Source organism: Melanostigma gelatinosum, assembly GCF_949748355.1.
Source record: "Melanostigma gelatinosum genome assembly, chromosome: 17".
Taxonomy (NCBI): domain Eukaryota; kingdom Metazoa; phylum Chordata; class Actinopteri; order Perciformes; family Zoarcidae; genus Melanostigma; species Melanostigma gelatinosum.
In genome coordinates, this window is record NC_136650.1 from 13,095,447 (window position 1) to 13,118,617 (window position 23,171).

The following is a 23,171-nucleotide window of genomic DNA, read 5'->3' on the forward strand; positions in this document are numbered from 1 at the left end:
AAAAAGATATAAATGCTTAATAATAAGCACATGAGTGAATAAAGCATGAATAGCCTGTACAACTGTCTCACTGAGCTTTCTGTTTTTGCTGCTTTATCTGTCAAAGCACTTTGTGAACTCTGTTTTTAAAGGTGCTGTACAAATAAAGGTATTATTATTATAATTATTACATTCTATTTTAACCAAATAATCTCAAATCAAGCTCCACTTACTCACTTGGTCTTGTGAACTGTTTAAACTTTTCTGAGCACATCAATAGTAGGACCTCTCACACATGTTGGTGCTTTCGACTGTGTCACATGGTCATCATCCAGAACAAGGAAGCCAGTTGACCGTGAGTTGAGATTGTTTTGTCAATTATTGTTTCTTGAATAGAATGTGATATCCTTACAGCTGAGCAGCTTATTGTCCGAATTACAAGGGGTTACAGGGGCTTTTATTTCTCATTGTACGACAAGGTTGCACAACAGAATTTAGATTGTAGTCCCAATTTGCGATAGGAAAGAAAACAAACAACAACAAAAAAAGACTATATTATATATGGAGGGTGGAGGATGAGTTAAGGAGTCTCACGGCCAGAGGAAAGCTGTATTAAAGGCTGGTGGTTCATCAGCTGATAAGGCAGCAGGGTGACCAGCTTGTGTCTGGGTGGGTTTTCTCTTTACATATCAACAAATCACCACCTTAGCAGGGCATCCAACTCACATTACGACACAATCCCTGCTGTGTGAGAAGAGGAGAGAGTGAGGAAAAACCCCAATAACACACCAGAAACACTGCAGCTAGCAAAAGCAGAGTTTCTAAAGCAGGACGAGGGCGCTCTCTGGTGGCTGTGAGGACACGTGCGCTTTGACTGTTTGGGCCAAAAGCGTCCGTTGTCTGAGCAACAGGTACACCAACAACATTCCCGTGTCACGTATTTACGACCACCAGTGAGTCTTCACTGTTTTTATTTTGTAACAAGAGACAGAGTTAAAACATGGCAGGAGAAAAGTGTGCGTTTGAGCAAACGTATTCTTTTACTCATCTTCCCTCCAAGAAGCCGTCCTTCCTACAGGACCGAGACGTTTTAAAACTCTTCATGAAATGGTAAAGTGTGGAATTTAGCTGACTTTAAAATCCTCTGTCAGTTCAGTAACTGCAGCTGTGGGTTAGGCCTGTTAGCTCCTGGCTGCATGATCGTGTCATCGATGATGTGCGGTAATTTCAGGTCCATGCTGGGGAGGATTTCCGCTCAGTCCTACAGCTTTGACCAGTGCTTCTACCCGTACAGCAGTGAAAGGTTTGCACTGGTAAAGACCCTTCGTGAGATCACAGTATGACCACTGACTGACAGCGATGCTGATCTTTCTCAATCCTGTCGTGATTGATGTGTTTAACCGTGTTTCTTACATGAGGAACTTGATGTTGAATTACAGGTTGTCTGTCCCGATAAAGAGTCTTCGTGTGTTCAATCATTGTTGAATGCTTTTGATGTCACTCTGTATTATGCAGAGTTTCTTCAGAGATCCCAACGTGGTATCCAGTCTGAGAAAGATGGAGGCCGGAGCCTGGGTGCCTCTTGGTATGTCATGACCCCCAGAAAGCCTTTCATTACTGATAGTAGGACATTTATCTCATCTGCTGGACAGTATTTGCCGTCAAATCTCTGTGGAATGTTTTTGACTTGTGTGTGTGTGTGTACTATCTGTTGTGTAGACAAGCCCGTGGTGTCTGTTGACGTGGAGCCGGTGCAGTGCACTGAAGTCTCCATGGAGCTGTTTGACCCAATCTACTCCAGTGGGATCGTGAGGCCCTCTGGGCATGTAGTTAAATGCTTTCATGATGTCTACCCCGACTATGATGAACTCAGACAGGTCGCTCTCTCTTTGCTCATCCACTCGTCTGTCTGTCTGTCTCTACTTGCCATGGAGTCGGTCCAAGTCTCCCCCTGCTCTCCTAGATGTTGCAGGAGGAGGACTCTGAGCACCACTGTGCGGTTGGGAAGGAGGCGCGAGGAGAGTTTCTGTTTCGCCTCTTCAAGCACCTGTGTGTCGGGGGAGAGCTCTGTCAGTACGAAGACACCATCGAGCCTTACATCAGCACCACGAAGCAGATCTACAAAGACCTGATCAGGTGGGCCGAATCTGACCGTGCATTTGCTGCCACACCTGAATCCATTCTGTCCAGCAATACAAACACTTTAACAAGTATTGATCAGGTTATTACATACGTCACAAACTAATAATAACATTGTATTTCTGCCCTTTACGACGCAGTGTTCAGAAGGATCCAGAGACTAAAAAGATCAGCGTTGTCTCCACAGTCCTCAAAGTCTGTGCCTATGTAAGTGACTGGTTGAATGCCTGTTTGTGCCACCCGCATGCATACAAATGCACAAATGTAATTGGATTCAATTAAATTGGACTGCACATTTCACAGCTGTCCTTCACACACACAAGAGGCTTACTTGAAGTGTCCTCATTATTTACTCGGATATAATGTGTTATTAATCCCCTGTAGGATGAGTCTGGACCATGTTATCCCCAAAGACGAGAGGAGGAGCAGACGTTCGCCTATGTGATTGTCGACCCCTTCAAACGACACACGACTTTGTTCTACCACGGCTACGGTGTCGGAAAGTTCACACTGTGACGGAGAAGAACTGGAAGTCGTCTTGTAGAGTTTTAGATTCCTTGTGCACAAGTGCGTGTGCAAACAAGTGTGCTCAGACTTAGAGCTGCATCCAGAAACGAGTTGTACACAATGAATTCCCAGTTTGAGTTACAAAAGAGAAGAATTCATTATTTTGTTCTATTTAAGTCTGTCAATGAAAGGCTTTTAAACGGCCTTATTAAAATTACTCTATGCCTGCCTTTACATGATGTTGAGCCTTTTGTTGGTTCTCCCATTGTGTACTCATCATACTTTGAACAACATCCTGTTATAACTAAATGTTAGAAAACTCAACATGTCAATAAAACAGTTGAACATAAGATACGGTCATGATTGTGGTCCGTCTTTCACTTTTGAATTAGGATTTAGAACATATTTAATTATAGCACAATTTTAATAAATGGATTACCCCCTTGCATGTTAACTATTTTCAAATGCTCTTTTCATTATTTTGTGAATATAAATTCTATGGGTATGTCCAAATATTTTGAATTTCAACACCTGATTTCAACCCCCTGCAATAGAAGCCTGTCACTTTAAATGTCAAACATTACACAGCATAGGCCCCTTTCACAGCAGCCATTTTGACACATCATAGCAGGCTAAGCAGGTGCAATTGATAATCTAATTTGTGTGTCACGGCCGCTCATAATTAGTGTCATTAACTACACCTGTGTTTACCCTGCAATGACACGTCAAAGTGGCTGCTGAGTAAAGGGTCGATTGATTCATTGGAATAGTTTGAGACAAAAAGAGGCCAAAGTCAATGTACAGTCCAAAGAACTTTATTGAAACAAATAAATTAATAAGTTAGTCAAGTGAGCTCATGTCATCCTCAGCAGATACTCATTTGTGTATCTCTTTAAAATCTCTTCAAATAGAGGTGTGCATTTGATTGGAAAATAACATAAGCGCCATATTTCATCAACCAGCAGCTACATCAATTGGAATCGGAAGACTTTTGTTGGCTTCAGCATTCTTCTTATTGCTTTGATCGGTTTCATTTTAACGACAGTTCCAACACCTAAGAGCAGTTAAAGGGCAACGAGCTGGAATGTCAAATGGCAGCAAGTCAGTGAAGGATGGCTGGTCGGGCGGCGTGAAGGAGAACAGGGTGAGGAAGAGAACGTGCAGATTGAGTCATGCATAGCATTCAGTCACTTAGACAATCACTTACGGTTTCTCATACTTGGGTTTCGAGACTAGCCGCCCCCTAGTGGCCTCAGAGGTAGTTGTGTGGAAGCCATACTTCTCTACGTGACATGCTTATGACAGGATGCATGCCTGCAGAGTTTCCCGCGACGATACGAATGTCCATGCCTCCAGATCTGAACTGGTGTTAAAATACAGTAAAGGTGTCGATGCGAGGAGGTCTGGGGCAGAGTTACAATGATATGCTAAGCGTACGGTAAAATTCCCAGAATATATCAAAAAGTTGCAGCAGTCATGAAAGCCTGACACCCTAAAAATGACATATTCAGAACAATGTTGATGGTGTTTCTTTAGTTAGATCAATGTATTTGAGAAAAGCATCGCTATTGTTATGTGATACGCCTATGAAGCACTTCTTAAAAGCAGCATTAATAATTAAGTTTGAGACCGAAAGCTGCACCGTATCAGTTACAGAACGAGGACATAAAAGGCACAGGTCATTTCCTTTCATGTCTTTACTCAAGACGTCACAGGAGACATCCTCAAGTTCTTCTTTTCTTCTAATACCGGGGCCACGACTAACAACATGCAATACAGTGGTCTCGCGTACATCAAGCTCAACATTCCAGGTGACAGTGAAGTGACAGCACTGTTGAGTCTAATAATGCCTCGAATAAGTCTGCTATAGTGTAGAATGAAGCTTATCTATGAAATGAATGCAAAAAAAGGATGTTCCATTTGATTCCTGATGGCATAAATAGATCTAAATAGAGCGACCAATGAAGTACATTCACTGTTTGAAGTTGAAAAATGGAGCACCTGAGTCAACTGGTTTGACTGGAACAAATGCACCAATCACGTGCAGGGGACGGAAGACCTGTTCTCACTGGCGCTGTGAATGTTTTCTGAGCTGAAGCCGGCAGCGATTATCTGATGACGTTAAAAATATATATATATGAGCTCTGCGAGTGGTGAGCGTGAACCTGATCAGCTGTGTGTAGTTACAGTTGTGTCATCCATGATTCGATTTGACATAAATGCTACATGTATATGAAGATCGTCTCTAACTGTATTCAATATATTCACTTAAGTCCTACATTCACTTTAAGAACAAAAATCATGACAAAAAAAACAGCACTCTGCCATTATGGGTTACGAAACAATCGAGTGCTTTAACGTAATTACAGTAATCAAATCAAAACACAAAGATAAAGATAAAAAGACTGTGCCAAAGTATTTAAGTAAAAGAATCGCTTTCATTTTGAATGTGTGCATGTGTGTGCATCTGTGCACGCTCCAGTTTTGTCCATAAGCACAGAGCGTCAACTGTGCATCAAAACATCTCCAACAAAGAACCAGAAAAGACAGAAGAGAGTAAAGTGGACATTCAACGACAGTCAGTAACACCTGTGGGTGCCAAACCTGCACCCTCTGCTTGTCGGGAAGCTGTGAGGCTGGAACCATTTCCTAAGACACGTGCATTCATGAGGATAACGGCCTGGAATTCATGCTGGACACCTCACAGGTTGTTTAAAACGGGCCAAAAGAGTTTCTACATCATCTCCACAGCTGCTGCGAGGTATCACATGCCATCTGGTGACGGCGAGAGTGAGAACTATCCTGTAAGAGAGGCGGACCAGCTGACATGGCAAACCTGATCCGAGGCCAGACGTGAGTGATGAGGAGCAGTGCAGAAAAATGTGACATGAATGCCTAGATTGGGGATCAGTGAGGTTTTACAGTAAGGTCTACAGTAACATGCATATCTGGGGGGGGGGGGGGGGCTGCAAGACAGAGAGGTGTGTTAAAAACACACATTAGGTTCCCTAAATACTCAGAGAGATACAGTCACCTTCAAAACATGTCACGGGATCTTGGACCTGTGAAAGGCTCAACTCCTTAAATAAGTCGGGGGCATGCCTTACTTCAATGGCAGCCGGACAGGGAATAACGTCTTTGGGGTATTTTTGCAAGTTGGCTTGTTGGAGACAGAACGTCTGAGCGAGGGAATGGAGATGAAAACAAACAACAATGTACACTCCACATCAGTCACTCCAATGCGTTCTTCCAGCTCAGTTTTCACGTGACAAGTTTGGGTAATTAAAGCACGATTTACACATTTAAAACTCCCCCCTTGTTTGGGTGTGAAGGTGTACCGTGGAGGTTTGGTGTCTGCCCGTCCAGGTCCGAGGGAGCAGAATATTTCTGTGTCAACGTCTCCTTCGGCGCTTCATCGCTTGTCTGGCGGTGTGACATTTTGCAGGTGGGACTCATTACATTCATCACAGCCATCCTAAGGTACTGGACAAATGACTGGCATGGCACTTGCAGAACTGTTTATGACGACTGAGTCAGCAGACTTTCATTCATTTGATTCAAGCAGCCAAGAAAAAAACAAAATGAGGGGGGGGGGGGGGACAAGATTTCTCCAAAGATTTACAAAACTTCTAAAGTCTGATTATCTACAGTTGACGCTTTAAAGGAGGCATGGACATATAGCATGAGCTGAATGGGTGGAAGTGGTTCAGTAGTCAAGTCATGTGCCCCTCTCTCTTCATCTTCCTCCTCATCTAGTGGGTTGAGAGGTGTGTGTGCGCTGAGCAGCTTTGGCTGAGGCTCCTTGTCAGGTGGAGCCTTCCGTTTGTATCAGCTCTGGAAACACGTCCACTTCGGGGGGGAAAGAGTAGAGGGTGCCGATTTGAGATGGAAGGGTAAAAATCGTCCCGGACAGATATGAAATGATTGATGACGTTAATGCCCGGCTGCTCCAAGTGAGGACTCCGCCGCAGGAAGACGTACTGTAAAGGGTTTGGTTGTCTTTGTCCGAACAGCCCTGGGAGACTGCTCGGCTCACTGTCATTCCAACACAAGTCCAAGTGTGCAGCTCTCAGAGATGTTGAGAGTGCTGGCGGAGGGGAAGAGGTCTCTTTGGTCCGTGGGGCTGTGGTAGTCAGACGTCAGGTCGGGGTCCAGGAGGGAGGACAGGGTGAAGTGGGACGAGCCTTTCTTCAGGCACTGGGAGTAGAAGCTGAGCAGGAGGTCCAACTTGTTCTCTATGGACTGTACCTGAGCAAACACACACATAAACGTGTCACGCTTCTTTGCTACGCTAGTTTATTTTTATGGTATCGACTGTCTCACTGAGCTTTCTGTTGTTGTTATTATTGCCTTGCTTTTGCAGCTTTGTCTGTCAAAGCACTTTGTGAACTCTGTTTATAAAGGTGCTATAAATAAAGTTATTATTATTAATATTTCATCAGTCTTTCCAATGAGATGAAGCATGTGGAGTTTTCTGTCCATGACAATAAATGTCCTTGGGTATTTAAATTTACACTACTTTTATATGACTGGACTTTTCTGTCTTTTCTCTGATTTTGAACCTGTTTTTGTGTGTTGTTGTTCTGTCCATAACTCTGGTACATAATGGTAAATTACATCATTTCCTGCTCTCAGTTTATGTCACTTCCTGTTCTTTGTACGGCAGCGGTTTTATCGACCCGGGTGACTGAAAGCAATCCAGTGAGATTTTGAAGTTGATTCACATGTTTAACTGAGAGCACACAGTTCCACACATGCTCTATAAATGAAACTCTTCCTCTGTTACCTGTTTCTCCACCTTGACAACACGTCCCATCATGCTCAGCTCATCCAGTGGGTCCAGTTCTGGCGGCGTTTTCTCTCCCTTTTCAGAGCGCGCTTTCTTATCGGTCTGAACGGCTCCTCGCCCAATTATCTGATCCACCCTTTCACACAAAAGGAACCAAACAGATTTACCATCAATATGATGAGGACTTAGACTTAGTCAGTGTTATTTTTTTTCACGTTTTTCTATTGATTTGGCATAAGCTATTTTTTCAGAGCAGTAGTTGTAACATACCGCATCTGCAGGCTCTTGATACGGCCCAGCATATCCAGGTGTCCGGCTGAGTACTGCTCTATGACGTCCTTCACATCATACGGCCGCAGCGTCTCCTTAAACTTCCTCTTGGCCACAAGGAACTTTAAGATCCTACACAAACACAGCACACTCACTGTTATCTCTCCTCTGAACACCTTTAAAGGGCCTCACACTGCACACCCACATATGTGGATGTACAGTAAACCTTTGGAAAAATGCAGGCGCAGGACAAACGATGCGGGAGACCCTAAAAATAACAAGATTAATTACAGTCAGAGTGACCTTATCATTCGCCAGCAGCCCCATAAAGAGAGCAGAGTCGCCCCCCTACTTAACCATGTGGATGTATTGTGATGATGACACATCTCCCAGAGACAGTCGCTTATCAGCGCTTGCTGTTTCAGCAATTGGCACAAATCCTAATGGGTAACACACACACACACACACCTCTATCGGAGCTTTCCCCTGTTCCTGCTCTTTTGTCAGTGTGACAGCCATGTTGGTGCCACTGGTGGACAACAGCCGCTCCTACTCCCAGTGCACACATCACCACCCACATTTCAATGTGGGGGAATCACACCGAGGAATGTTGGCCCCGCACTCCTGCAGCCGGCAAAAACATATCGCTGACATCCTCTTTTGCCAGAGTATGTCTGGTTGGGTGTCATGCTGTAGGGAGTGGAGGATGTGCAAGAGATAATGGGAAGGGAGCGAAGGAAATGTGTGCATGTGTGTGTGTGTGTGTGCGTGTGTGTGTGTGTGTGTGTGTGTGTGCGTGCCTCTGGCATTCTGTGTTGGGTGGGTCATTGAATTCTCCTTCGTATCACTCATGAGATAGGCAGCTCGGAGATGCTTGATCCGCAGAAGCACCGGAAACACCAAATGTATGCGAGACAAAACATGCACACTGAAGCTGTCATCTCACCCTGTGATTGTGCTGCAAGTCAGCTGGGGGAGACGGAGGAGTGAGAGAGAGTGGCAGGGATATTTATTTTAAACGAAGAAATCCTATCGCACACAGCCAGAGGACTAAATCCACTATAATACTCCCACTTCCCTTCACAGGAGGAAGAAAAGAAATCACATCAAAGGTCTGAGAAGCAGAAGATCAGGAGCACTCAGCTGTTCTGAGAAAACGTCACACTTACACACACACACGTGTGTCCACAACCGCACGCACACACACACACAAAAATACAAAAATAATGCCACAGATGCCTACACCAACACACACTCTGGGTCAAAAGCATGTACACACCAACACAACTACACACACCTGGGCTTAGTGGGAGCAAGTGAAATCTGAACTTGAGAGAGGGGTCAGCTTCTGAAATAACCACTGTAACCTTTGTTGAGGTCTGCAGCGCTTGCACTTACAGCTGCCACATGCAGCACACCGCTTTGTGTGGGTGACCAGTGCTGCAACAAAGAAGGAGAGAAGGCATGAGGGAAGGAGAAGAGGAGCGAGAGGAGGAGGAGGAGTGGTCTTCGGCTGGTGGCATAGCAGCCGTCAGCGCACTCTTCCCCACACGCAGCACTCTGTTTATTGATGACTCCTGCATTTGGGGTATTTTTGCAGGCGGCCTTTTTCTGATTTTGCTGACAGATGTAGATTTTTTAGGCCAGGGTGGGTCTCAGGTTTGGGTAAAAGAAAGGCTGTGGAGGTGGGGGGGGGGGGGACTTGGGAGACTTTTGATTTGGATCCTCCAAGGGTTTCTCTGAAATGCTGACTCTTTTTCTCGGTCAATGAAATGGCTATTATAATACATGGTCTGAGTGTGGGCCCCTCTCCCCCCCAAACAAATTCCACCTGTGGTGCAACAGGGTCAGTGGCAGTCGTACAGCACAGCTGGCAAGGCTCACTAAGACGTATTATACCTTCCTAATGTAAGGAAGTTGAGACGTAACAGCACAGCAATGATTGGAGGGACAGGAAGTGTCATATGTGCCCCAAAATGCTTGCATAGCTAGTGCAAAGATTTATGCAATTCAGCAAAGGTGATCGTTTCCAATGGCAGGGTTTAATCTGTGCCTTAACAACGACTGTTATGCTGACACCAATCCTACGTGGGCCAAGAAGGGTGAGCCACTGCAGGGGCGAGTCTGATTCTTCACCAGATACGACTACCTCCCTGCTAAGAGAAGAAAGTCTGAGCACATTCAATCATTCCTACAGAGAAATATACGACGCAAACATTATTTGAGTTTAAAAATATTACAGCTGATACGATACAAAAACTGATGACTGAGGATCAAATGGTTATAAATTGAAAGCATGTCCAAACTATTTGTTGAATAAAATAGGAGCTTCATCCCAGACTGCAAACGTGCAGAATTATTTGTGTTTTGTGCAGTATTGGATTTGCGCGTGAGGAGAGAGAGAGCACAGAGAGATATCAGGCCTTGTGTTCCCATCCTCCCCTTCTTCTTCTCTTGCTCCCTCCGTACACAAACAGAACACTGAACGCATTTATTCGGGCAGCCAGGGACTGATAAACCACATGTTCCTCTCCGAAGTGAAGCCTCAGCACTAAGGCCTGCTGCGAAATTCTGTGTTTCACGAACATCAATCATGAAACTCGCCAAGGCGACTGCATGTGTGTGTGTGTGTGTGTGTTACCACAGTGAAGCACCTGCTGTTTCCACACCTGCACTATCTATAGGAACTCCCTCTCTTTCTATTGTCGGCAGCACAGAGCAGCTGAGGTCACAGATGTCTGCTGAGTCGAGTGCAAACCAGAGGTGAGGTCATATCAGTGGCATAATGCAACGGTTGGTTAGTTTGTAGTATTGTGTGACTTTGGTGTTTTGACAGCAAGATATGCTTATTATCTCCACAAGAAGGATGGTGCCATCGGTTGTGCGAAGACAGCACTGCTGATGATGTGATGATACAGTATGCATTGTAACAACTAGGACACCAGGATGCCCAACACAGGGTTTATTTCCAGGCACAAACCGAGCTTCACAGAGAGCATATGGAACCACACACACAGCGTAGCGCTACCATGAGGAATGCTGTGAGGGAACAGCCCTGACATCAGGGACCCAGAAGATCGTCTTTATAATCCGCTGCCATCAAACCTCACTGGAGACCAGCCTGGCCCCAGCACCAGATGTTTGCTAGCAATTGTAGTTTCTGCATTGTTATTACAGCCGTCCCTGTCTACGCTGTACAATATCATTGGTCTCTGCACCCTCGCAATGTACTGTGGTCCTCCATCTGTACGGTATTTGTGCGTATGTGTGTGTGTGTGTCTGGTCTGAATGAGCTGTGCTTGCTGAGTGACAAGGTCACACAAGGGAACTGGCTCTGCCTGCAGGAGGGCTCAGTTACCGCTCCTAAGTGGACATTTCTACTCCGTCAGCCGAATCTGCTCACGCCAGCATCTAAGTGGAGGTGGAAACCCCACGAGAAGCGCCCATGTCTGAATACACATGCATGGGTTGTTCATCTGACCAAAGTGACCTTATTCTATAAATAACCAGAGGCTCAGCAGCTCCAGCTTGCACCTTAAGGACCTTCGTGCGCAAAAAAAGGAGACACAAGCTTTTACTGCCCAAAAAGTCCTCTGCTGGTTTTCACTTTCATATACATTTGAAGCCTTTAATGGTACAATACTCTAAATTATTTGGAAGAGTTATAATTGTATTTATCTACATATGTGTTGTATTTAACTCTCGTTAAACTAGTTTTATCTATGTTTCATATGTCAAATGTAAAACATTTTATCTGTTGGGTTTTAGACATTGCCATGGCCATACAATGATTATTTTAATGACAGATCTCAACTGTTCCATTGCTATTAATTGGGTGGGAGCATTAGATGGTAGCAGAAGGACCCGCGTGTGTGTACACCTTTATAACAATAACAATTGTCGGTTTTCCACTGCAGGTATAACTAATATACTGTTGATGGCAGGACTCACCTGACAGCCCGTATGAGCGTCTTCACTGCTGGGATCACCTCATCCATGGACACGTCACAATATGGTTTGTCTTCCACACTGTCCTCCCCAACCCCCTCCACTGAGCCAAGACAGAAGGAGAAACATCATCAAGCAGCAATGATCCTTGTGAGTGTAACGTGTTTGGGATATGTGTGCGTTGCCTACCATCAACAGGTGGACGTGGTTTGAGGCGAAGGGAGGTGCGAAAGCGTGTGCGGTCATTGAAGCTCCAGCTCTTCTGGACCTTCCCGGGGCTGGTGGCCTCGGGGACGTTCTCCTGGCTGGGAGAGCTTCGGACACTGGAGCCCGGGGGCAGCGGTGACGCCTTGCTCCTCATGGTTTGGGATGATCGGGAATTGTTCATCCTGATCCGATCCCGAAAGCCCATTTTACTGCTGACAGTGAAGATGACATCGTCAAACATCTGTAAGCGCATTGTTCTTTTTGGATCAATTTAGGTTTTTCTCAATGATCACAATGTCCATGCCTTTGACCTTAATGGAAAACTAAGCTGTTAGTTTAGTGGAGCAGCAGAACGGCAGCCTGAGCTTGTTAGAAAAGAGTTAGTTGGTTAAAGTGAACAAAACATGGCCTCTGACTTTTACAACAATCATCAGAGAAACTCCACAAACAGACAAAACAGGGACACAAACAGACATTTACATATTGTCTCAAAGAAGGACAGACTAGCTGACTTATCATAAAGGCAGTTTGACCACAGGGACCACGCAGTAGTGCTAAAAAACTGATTCTGCCCTGCAGATCTGCTCATTTAATGTGCCTATCATAGCACCTGATTCAGCAAAATCAGATTGAAACCTGATTCAAGACTTGCAGTGGTGCTGGGCCGGCGGAAAATGTCCCAACCACCGTCACAATAAAGACACGCTTTCTTAATCCCTTCAACAGAGTGAAAAAGCATCAAAACATCGGCTTCAAAGTGCAGCCGTGCACAAGGTGTCTCTGTAATAGCAGGCTCTTGAGAGCACTCCTCCTCTGCAGCCACTTTCATGTTGCACACTGTCACGGATCCATCAGGCAAGGCAAACATCATGCACCACAGAGCCATTCCAGCCCGCTCCTTCACCCCCACATGTTTACGATGATATACTCTTCGTTGTGCGTGTGTGTCAGCTGGCCATTTCAATTTAAATTGAAATAGTTATGGAGGGGGGGGGGGGGGGGGGTTAGTCGGAACAGCATTTCATACAAGCAAGCTGAACTGTTTCAAGCAGACTGGAGGAGCAGATAGAGGGAAAGAGCTTTGCATGCTGTTGGGAGACCAAGCAAGTGATTTGGATGCATTCATGACCATGAACTTCACTGAATCTTTCCAAAACGTTGAAAGAATATCGCATGCAATCAGAAACATTTTAGCACTTAAAAAAAACCTTTTAAAAATACAGCACACAAACATACTGGTTTTATTGAAAGGTTACATGACTAATCTCAAACAGGGAAGCGTTCTGAATCATTTAAACCTTCTCTCCAAGAAGGCACTATCGATGATCCAAACGACTGGATTGAAAACATAAAGCAAGTCAAGAGCAGGGCAATTATTTTGACTGGATGAAACATTTGATGTTAGCTCACTAGGAACAGGTGTTTTTGTCACATTGTCATAAACGATTGAGGACTTCCGTTGTGTTTTCAACACATGGTCTATCCTGACTTTCAAGCCAAACCAAGCGAAATCAGCCCTCGTTACTCCAGCAGGAAAGTCTTAACTGGAGTAACATCCTGTCAGAAAAGAGGATCACAGCATTTCTTCACAGCGGAGGATCCACTCAAGCATTTGTGGACCAGAGTATGGTGCCTGTTTACGGTATTTAACTGATAAGTGCAGGATGTCGTTAAAAAAATAAAACAACAGTCACAAAACATTTAGCGAGCCGCTGCACCAGTCCACAAATGTTTGAGTGTGTGAGGCGAGGTGTGGGGAGGATGCGCGTTAAGTGAGAAACAGTGTTATCGATTTATAGCGTGCCCCGTGCACAGGCTTGTTGCCGTGGATACCTCTGCTTGCGGCCAGCGTGATTCCGGAAGAGACCCCGTTTTTTAGAAAGGAGTAGACTGAGGAAAGACACAAGGCAGAGGGAGAGAGGGTGAGGGGAGGAGAGGAGTGGAAGGAGGGAGGGAGGGTGGGGGGGGGGGGGTGAAGGAGGACGAGAAGTTGTGGGACACAACCTGGGTATGAGGTGAACCCGTGAGGATAAAATGTCGTAAAGGACAAAGACCAGGGAGAGAGGGTGAGGTGGAGGGGTGAAGTGTGAGATCTCAATAATCCAAACGGCCCTTTTCCTTCCTGATCTAGTTCCTTTACCTCAAATTGAAGAATGTACTTCTGAGAGGCATGTTTTGGATTATGGAGACAGAGTCGGTGAGCAGTGAGGAGGTGGGTTTGAAACAGTAGGTGGGGAAGATTCAAGCAAAGGTAGTGGGTAATGTTTCAACGGAGTATATTCATCAAGACAGCCCATTAAACATAATGGTGTGACAGCAGCTCCTCAAATCGAAGACATTTTCTACCAGCTAAACGTTTATTATTCAGGTGCTTCTCTCATCTAATCCATGCACAAGTCCGATACACACAGTTTCAATCATCAGCCCTTTACTATCCAGGCTTTTGTTTAAGGTCTATGTGCTAAAGATGTTATGAATCAAATGCAGCAAATCCACTCTAACTATGAATACCCTTGAACACGCAAGCACAGCTCATGACTTCAAGAACAAACCTGGATGGAACTTCTCCCTTCCTGAGAACAGATGAAGGATGGATGGCACGGAAAAGACACAGTGGAAGTAAAGGGAAAGAAAGGAAGACAGGAAGAGGCAACCAGTGAGTGAACAGCGGGAGGCGGTGGAGGAGAGTTTGAGCTAAGCAGACAAAGATGCAGAGGAGCAAAGGGGGGGGGCTGCAAAACAGTGGTCTCAAATCAGCATTAGTGACACACTGTTAGATACACAACTCATCCATGCAGAAAGCTCCAAAAGCAGTCAACGTTGATTCTCTTTGTACACCTGTTGGATGTGTTCTCCTGTAAGTCCCTGCTGTTACTGTTTTGCGTGTGTTTGGGCGTCTGTGTGTGAGCACGAGTTGGAGGCAGACATTCGGCCGCCTGTCTGTGTGTGCTGTGAGGCTGTGAGAGGTGGAGGGGTGCGTACCTGTCCCCTGACAGGTAGGGCAGGCTGTAGGGCCGCAGCCCAGACAGCAGCGTGTGGTAGGAGTTGTGGAGGACCTTCTTGGTGTTACCCTGTCGCTGGAGGTGACTGAACAGTAGCGTCAGTTCTCTGACACCCCCCATGTGCACAAATAAACAAAACAAAAAAACATGATAAATGAACAAAAAACAACAAAATATGGAGAAACTCACAAAAAGGCCAAATCAATGGTCCAAACGCTCAACAGAAGAGGGATACTTGAGAGGAGTATGACATATGTGACGTTTTTTTTTCTTCAAAATATTGCAATGTGAAAGTTTTGACTTGATGAAAAGAGATGTTTCTGTTTGAGTTTCTCATGTGTCCCTCCTTTTTAAGCAAATCAAAATTAGTGAAATTAATACATGAATGCAAAATATAAGAAACCACTGCGTAGAACAAAAGTATGAAAATCTACTTGAACAGCGGTGGCAGAAGCATTTAAAGGGCTTGGCCCAGAATGAATTAAAAATGATCATTTAGAAATTAGAGGAAACACCATTCCTGTTTACCTAAAGGGGACATATCATGCTCATTTTCAGGTTCAAACTTGTTTTTGGGGTGTTTTAATAATATTTTTTAATGTTCAAAAAACACGTTCTGTCCGAAACGCTCCGTTTCAGTGCACCTGTGCAAAGGTAGTCCTCTCAAGCCGTGGATGGACAGTATGTTCTCATGAGCCTGCATGTGACATGGGAGTCACATCTTAATCGCTTGTTGAATCACATGTTTGCTGATCTAGGAAGCCCACAAACCTGACTGGGCTGTCTTATTTCACAGTGTGTGGGTTGGTAGGCACTCCAGAAACCCAAATGTATGTGCACAAGCACTGAAAAAGAGAGTTTTTCATAATATGTCCACTTTAAACGACCACTGCACAAATGTAACTGAATGGGGTTCTTTATGGACAGCAGGTCGCATTTCTGATATTTTTCGTGTGTTTTAATAATATTACGAATATATGAGCACTACTTATTGTACACAATTCCCTGTTATGTGACGCTACTCTCAAATCGCTGTGTGCATTTATTACAACACGTCAAACAATTGAGCAAAGACAACAACCGATTTCTGCCGGTTGAATCCACGCAGCTCTGAGCATGTACACGGATGCGAGGACTCACCTGAACGACGGCAACATGCTGTCATAGAAGTACCATGTAGCTGTCAGATAGGAGTGTTTGGCATCCGTAGAGTAGAGACGCCATGCAGCCTAAAGAATTACACAAACACACACCGACATCAGGTGAAACTCTGCACTTGTGTGTGACGTGTTACCACGGCATAAATGACTCACTCTGGCTATTACCTGTATCAGGTTGGCAGCAGGCATCCTCCTCTTCTCAAAGTGCTTCTGTCGATGCTGCTCTTGAACCTTCAAAGCGAAGCCTGACCCCAGAATTCCCTGAGGGTCAGAGGTTAAATCAGAGTCAGGAGAGCAACTGTAGCCGGGCTGAGAGGCGCCACTGACGGGCCTATGAGTAAAGATATAGATGTGGACATACAGGGGACTTACAGCAGGCAGGGCAAAGAAGGACACTCCCAGAAGAGCGAAGCCAGCAGCTAGGAGCCGTCCTTGCCAAGTACGAGGGGTCTTGTCACCGTAGCCAATGGTTGTTAGAGTGATCTGGACGGGTAAAGAAATGAACCTTAGTTTGTACAAAAGAGGCCGTAACCCAAAATGTGCCAATTCAATGTGGTACTACATACTTTTAATACAGATATAAATATAGAAAGAGAAGGAAGAACAACAAGATATTAAAAAAAAGCACAGATAACTATTCCCAAACCACGGAAGTACTATTCCCAGATGTCTTACGCATATTATATGCATCTCTATATTTGCATTGTTTGTCGACTTTTTGTTAATAAGACACTTTTGATGACCTTCAGCCTCAGGGATCCTGTGTGTATTATGCGGTACTCACAGTCCCCCACCAGAGGGAGTCTGCATAGGTGCTGAAGTCTGAGTTGATGTCTTTCTCTGCCAGGTACACCAGAAAGGAGGCAAAGATCAGGACCAGGAACCCTATGTACCAGGCGGTAATCAACTCCTGGGAGAGACACAGAGAGAAGGAATCAATCATCTGTCAGCAACAACAGCATGTTTACCATCATAATCCCTGCTTACCGTATCACTGTCATCATTATTGGCTAAATTCCCCGTCATCATCACATTTGGAATCTACTTTTGACTTGGCTGCACAGTTCTGCTTAGACCGCTGATGCATCAAGTCATCATGATCACCGCCGCCGCTCGAACTGAGTCCTGCAGCTGACCGGACGGTGTCGGGTGTGTTTGGGTCAGCACAAAAACCAACAACTAATTGCCTAAAATGAGCAGCTAAAGGAGAGTTTGGTGTTTGAGGGCAGTGAGCGTAATCAAGTTACAGCCGGTCGTCAGCAGACGCACCACATCTTCCTCAACACTGAGAGTTATTCAGCTATTTATCCCATTAGTAACCATCATGACCATCATCCTCAGCCTTTTAATAACACTCTCCTTCCTGCTCTTACAATAATCCATAAAGCTGTGCAGCATGCGGCTACCATGAATTATCATACTTTATGTATATGTTTACTAACCGGTGTCTTTAAATGTAGGTCAGTAACATAAACCTCAGAGAGTGTTTTTGTAGTAGAGCATGTGTAAAAGGAGGACTATATTTAGCGGGCTGTCATTCCCACCTTGCTGTGAGCGTAAACCACTGAACCCAGTAGTTTCCAGGTGCCTCCCCGACGGTCCATGCGAACCATACGCAAGATCTGCAGGAAGCGCATGCTGCGCAGCGCTGACGTGGCGAAGATGTTGCCCTGCGTCCCAGCTGCTATCACCGCCAACGATGCCACGAATACTATGAAGTCTGTGAAGATGTTCAGAAAGGAAACACAAGAGTGAAGAGGTGAGGACACAACTTTCTAAAGAGCACACACACAGAACTTTGACGTGGGTTTGTGTGTGTACGACACACACACACACACACACACACTCACAAACACACACTCACAAACCGACCTATGACACAGAAGGGCTTCCTGGCAAATCTCAGCCGTCCCTTCCATCCACGGTATCTGCAGCAACAGCCAGCTGCCCAGACCCTGATGAAGTACTCCAACCCAAACACCACGATCATCACAAACTCCTACAAACCACACACACAAAACACACACACACACACACACACAGGTCAGTGACATGCAGCTGTCAAGTGAGCGTAGAGTTTGACAGATCGCCCAAACAAATGTTCCCCCACTTACGCATGAACCTTTTTTTGGGTGCATGTATCAGTTGGTTAGCATGTGCGGCCCCTTCAACAATACATTCAAGTTATTAGTTACATTCAAAGCATGATATTGGTGTTTGTGAAGCAAACATCCATGTGGCCGGGTGATTGATCGAAAGAGTGAACAGAAGGAATGTGAAAGTCAAGAGTCGGACTATTTGATAGCATGTAAAGATGATTAAGGTGGGAGGAGGGGGGGGGGGTAGAAAGAGGACGAGTCAGGTTAAGAAGGAGGAAGCGAGTGTACATTACCTTTGATGAAAGCAACTGGAGCACGGAGTAAGAGGGGGATTTATGGGATAGCTATTAAGATTAGTGTGTGTGTCTGTGATTTCCTGCGCAGTCAACAACACCTGAATCCTCCCACCTGCTTACACGGCTGTCTGAGCCTCCACTGGCAAACAAAGCAACACGTACGCAAGCACATATGAATGCAGTCAGTGAGATGGCGTGTATAAAAGGAAGGTGTATGGACGCTGAAGTCGCGTGCGTGCGTTTGCGTAGCGAAGCAGAGAGAGGGGGAAGGCCGTACCAGCATGAAGAGGCCTTGGTTGGCAAACTTCTGGTGGTCGGGGATGGTGGAGAACACAGACAACACCAAGCAGCTCATCACCAGCAGAAAACTGAAAACACAGAGTCACACACAGAGTCAGGAAACACATTTCAAACACACACACACATGATCAATAATCCTGGGTTGATTAAATCCCTGCAGGGGGAAAACAAATGTACGAAATAAAACTCATTAAAATATGCTTTGTTCACGCTGAGTGATTAACCAACAGAGAAAAACAAAATTGCAGATAAGCAGGAAAAGATTTGTTGATCCGTTACGTAATACAAGCGCGCCAAGTCAAAATAAAGTCCACAAGAATCAGAACAACGAAACCAAGTTGATCTTGCTTTTGCTGAATACACTTGACTGGATGGAAGGCAGCATCTCTAGTTGTACTGTAGGAATTTACTTTTGAAAGAGTGAAGCAGGATGTCTGTTAAAATGAACAATAGCAACATGGAGATGACTGGTACTTCTTTCCCAGGAAGACTGGGACCTAAATCACTGTCCCACACACGTAAGGGCCACTTCAGTTCGAGAACTACTCCAGAATAAAACACATCAATTCTGCTCAAATGTGTCTTATGTTCGAGGTGCTGTCATGTTCGTACACTTTGTCTCTTTCACGACACAGGAGACTATCTCCATCATTAGCTCGGGTTCAAAACGACGTACATTACAGTACGTTTGTTTCAGTCGAGGAACACACTTGTCAACATCTCTTTAAATTACCAAAACTATTATCACACACATTTCTAGTTCATAGTGCATTTCTCACGTACAGCTATTACACCAAAGACCTACCTCAAATAAACTAAGGGTGATGCATTAAGTACAACTTCAAAGTTAAAACATTTACGTTGGAAATAGTGAGCTGCTGAAAAGAAAAATGTTGGCACTTATGTGGCAACCACCACACTCTGTCCCACTTGAACAGTGGAAAAAGTTATTGGGAGATGTTTCAGACGAACTGTTGACAGCGAGATTAAGAGGTAGCAGACAGCAGAGAGGCTTCTGCAGCAGGAATCTGATTTCAAACAGTCAGGATGTAAAAGCCCACATTGTATTTTTTCTGTTATTTGTGTTATCTGGTGTTAGTTTTTATAATTTGTTATTTTTTTTTCATGGAGTTTTGTGTTATTTATCACATCAACTTGTGTGAGAATCATGTGCGATGATCGCTGGTTGTTTGTAGGAAGTGGGAAGGAGGGGTTGACATAAAAGAAAAGATCAGATGTTTTAAATAAATGTCAAAATGTCTACCTGTGGTTAATAATGCAGCAGCAGGTAGATATAGTTCTGTATTTCCTGTATTTTGTGTTGTCGCATTACCTTATAGTTGTATCTACAAAACCTTTTCTTTTGTTACTACAAACACGGTTACAAAACGAGAGGACTTTCATTCGCTTTCATTGAGATTAGCTTTCAACAAAGCAGTCAGAACGCCAACATATTGTACACTGTCGTCAAATGTTCATCCCAACAATGTTTGACAAGGACCCGAAGCAGCTTAACAACAAGTCTGTGACCAGAGTACTTATATGACAACATGTTGGCTGAAAAGAACAAGAGCTGAGAGAGGGAAGGGAGTCGCACACAAACACACGGCAGCACTTCCCGCCTTCTGTGCCGTGTGGACAGCGAACAGCAAGGCAGGATTAGCAGGTGGCAGCTGCCGGTCCAGCTGGTCGGGATGTCAGAGCCCAAAGCTGGAGAACACTTGTTGGACTCGTTGGACGCTAAACCAAATCTCGTGGCCTCACACAATGGTGCCCTTTCTCTGCGATTAATGCGATCGACTTACCATTACTTGTTTGATCCCACCCTCTAATACGACCCACAGAAGCGTTTCCTAAATATTCCACCAGTGGCAGGAGATCAGCATGCCTCATTCACATGTGCTCAAGTTTTAAACATGTGGCTAACGTTGGGAAACATTCGCAGTTTGGTTAGGTTTAAGTAAAAAAAAAAAAATAGTTGACCTAACCCTAACCCTAACTTACGTCACATGCTTAACTTGTATCATCACGTAGGTTAACGTATCTACCTCACCAAACTGACTGTTTCGAGGGCGTATCATGTAGGTTTGTCTTGTAGCACTATGCAACCGCATATAGACCTACTTTCCTCAAATCCGACCTCTTTCCGAGGCGGACTTTGTCGCTCTCTATACTACTATTAAATCACCTGACTCCCTCCTTTGCTCCCTCATAATTACTGCAGCCACTCGAAGTCATCGGCAACATCGTCAACAATCTCGATCGGCAAGGGTCTCACTGGGCTAATGTGTGTGAAATAAAATGTGTTTTAAGCACTCGCATTAAAAATGTGTGCGGAACAAATAAATACTGGACTGTATGTAATCTATGAAATCCCCAGACAAATTCCCATAGAACAAATCTAAAAGTGACAGAAAAACAAGAAATTAAACTCACAAACGAAATAATACATCCATCAGCAATCATTTCGAAGAAGAGGAAACAAAAAGAAAGACTTATTTCCTCTCAGACTAAAACAGTGAGGGTCTAAAACTGGGTTCGAGTCGAGGCACCCCTAAATTGATGCACGTTAGGTCACGGACCCCCATTTGATAAGATTTCTCTTCAGGGACCTTCATCTGAAAATATTTTGGTTGTTAGATATGATTAAGACCCGAATTCTTTAGTTGGCAACAGTTGAGGAGAAACCTGAGGAGGAAGTGAAACCTTTGATCAGAAAAGTCCCTCTTCTTCTCGTGAATTAAAAACAACAGTGAAAATGAGCTACCGTATTCCCCATTTCCCAGATACAGTCAGTCTGAAAAGCCTGAATTTTGCTCGTTTCATCTTATTAACTGCATCCAAAAAAGAGTATTTGGTCATCACATGTGTGAGGAGTCAGTGAATGAGCAGCTTCTCCGACTGTTTTTGTTTGGTCTGCCTGGCCGGCCACAGTTTCCAGATGGCAAGACACAAATAAAAAGAGAAAGTAGATCTTAGACAGCTAGAAAGACACCTTACACCAAGCGTGAATAAACGGACACCCCCACATTACTACTGTCTATATCTCAGCCCAGGGAGTCATGCCCGGAGGAGGCTTTGTGTTTCAGCCACAGCGGAGTTAGTTTGTTAGAAACACACTCGGATAACTCTCTGCAACAAAATGCATTTTGGTCGTTCATCAACTGAGTAATGTGCTGACTTAACTGTCTGTCTTTTTCCTCTCAATTAACTTAAAGCGCTGTGTGGATTTCCATAAGGAGGTGATTAGCCGGGGCAGCATCTCAGGTGGTTTCTTTCACTTGTGCTTTATGACAGGAAACAAGTCACGGGACAGATAGCCGCATCGACAGCTTGGCTTTTACAAAAATGCAGACGCAACATTCCCGCAGAAATAAGTTACATTTTCCCGAATGTAATGGCTGTCGCTTACTTACAGAAACTCACCGCAACGAGTTACTCCCAGCACGGGTCATGATATCTGTTGATGCAGCCAGTTTGCATAATCACAATGTAGAAATCTGCTGGGTGTCGTCTAATAACCCCTCAAACCTCATCTCATTCAGACCACAAGCCTCAAATCACAACCTCTGCCAAACTCACATGTGGCTGCAAAACACCATTTATGTAGAAGTCCTCCAACCAAGTACAAGTCAGTGTGCGGTGTTGCTTGAAGTGACACTGAGAGTATATCAAAGATGACTGATGATTATTGATATGGTATTTCTAGAATAAGGCGGGTTGTATTCTACAATTCAACAACGTGTTAATCCATCTCTCCTTCCTTCAAATTGCCCTGGCTTGTGGCTCTCAGTCCTTTAAGGATTGATTGCTACTGAAAACATCATCTAAGCACAAGATCTAACCTAATATCAGTTATTGTTTAAAGCGACCTCTACGTCATTCATGAATGGACATCCACGTATGTTGTCCCCTTTGATCACGTTGTCTTAAGTGTTCAGCTGAAGCTCCTCGTACTGGATGTAGTTCAGTGACCCGGGAGCGTCCGCCAAGACGACGCCTTGTTGTTCCCAATGAATAAACAAATAAAAAACATGAATACATAAAAAGATAAAGAAATCAAACGGATGAGGAGACATTTAGGCCAATGCATTCGGAGTCACATTTCTGCTGAGGGCACACTTTCACCCCCATCCCGCCCTCCTTTCAGGGAAATGTCAATTAAAAGCAAAGCATCTGTCGAAATCCACCAAATCAGCAAGGGTGGTCTCATGGGGACACCGGGAAAGAAATCTGCTCAGCCGTGAGTGCTTTACTGATGTAACCTCAACAAAATACATTCATATTGAAATATCTCAATAAAGACATCTGGATTTAGAGATGAGAGAACTTAAACATCAGCATAAATATTGCTCTCATGGCCAAGACAATAAAATAAATCATTGAATATCTATTAAGAGACAAATATCACAATGCCTCGGCTCTGCCTCTTCAACACAAGAGACAGGGTCTCATCCGCTACAACTGCTCTGACC

The 23,171-nt window shown here is 44.5% G+C and overlaps 2 protein-coding genes across 2 annotated transcripts in view; one reads left to right on the top strand and one right to left on the bottom strand.

Moving 5' to 3' along the window:
* Positions 1-949: 949 nt before the first annotated feature.
* cfap300 (cilia and flagella associated protein 300) lies at positions 950-2,911 on the top strand. The gene is made up of 7 exons (XM_079288414.1): positions 950-1,089; positions 1,211-1,292; positions 1,495-1,564; positions 1,699-1,856; positions 1,943-2,115; positions 2,259-2,325; positions 2,503-2,911. The coding sequence occupies exons 1-7, from the start codon at positions 980-982 to the stop codon at positions 2,632-2,634; spliced, it is 792 nt and encodes a 263-aa protein (XP_079144540.1). The 5' UTR covers positions 950-979; the 3' UTR covers positions 2,635-2,911.
* A 571-nt stretch (positions 2,912-3,482) lies between these two features.
* Positions 3,483-23,171, bottom strand: part of kcnq4 (potassium voltage-gated channel subfamily Q member 4) — a gene marked incomplete at its 5' end in the record, with an annotated part of 38,619 nt that continues 18,930 nt past the window's right edge. Inside the window, 15 exons of the mRNA XM_079287882.1 lie at positions 3,483-6,873; positions 7,412-7,550; positions 7,685-7,816; positions 11,636-11,735; positions 11,822-12,051; positions 13,673-13,729; positions 14,392-14,412; positions 14,822-14,947; positions 15,982-16,070; positions 16,167-16,262; positions 16,374-16,484; positions 16,786-16,911; positions 17,546-17,721; positions 17,874-18,000; positions 18,674-18,764. Of these exons, the coding sequence (XP_079144008.1) occupies positions 6,664-6,873; positions 7,412-7,550; positions 7,685-7,816; positions 11,636-11,735; positions 11,822-12,051; positions 13,673-13,729; positions 14,392-14,412; positions 14,822-14,947; positions 15,982-16,070; positions 16,167-16,262; positions 16,374-16,484; positions 16,786-16,911; positions 17,546-17,721; positions 17,874-18,000; positions 18,674-18,764 (1,831 nt within the window). The 3' untranslated portion in view covers positions 3,483-6,663. The remainder of the gene's footprint in view (positions 6,874-7,411; positions 7,551-7,684; positions 7,817-11,635; positions 11,736-11,821; positions 12,052-13,672; positions 13,730-14,391; positions 14,413-14,821; positions 14,948-15,981; positions 16,071-16,166; positions 16,263-16,373; positions 16,485-16,785; positions 16,912-17,545; positions 17,722-17,873; positions 18,001-18,673; positions 18,765-23,171) is intronic.

Excerpts from the sequence above, each read along its gene's own strand:
- cfap300 (XM_079288414.1), top strand. The coding sequence starts at position 980 with ATGGCAGGAGAAAAGTGTGCGTTTGAGCAAACGTATTCTTTTACTCAT. Across the intron at positions 1,565-1,698 it reads CGGAGCCTGGGTGCCTCTTG|ACAAGCCCGTGGTGTCTGTT; the intron begins GTATGTCATGAC and ends TCTGTTGTGTAG. Across the intron at positions 1,857-1,942 it reads ACTATGATGAACTCAGACAG|ATGTTGCAGGAGGAGGACTC; the intron begins GTCGCTCTCTCT and ends CTGCTCTCCTAG.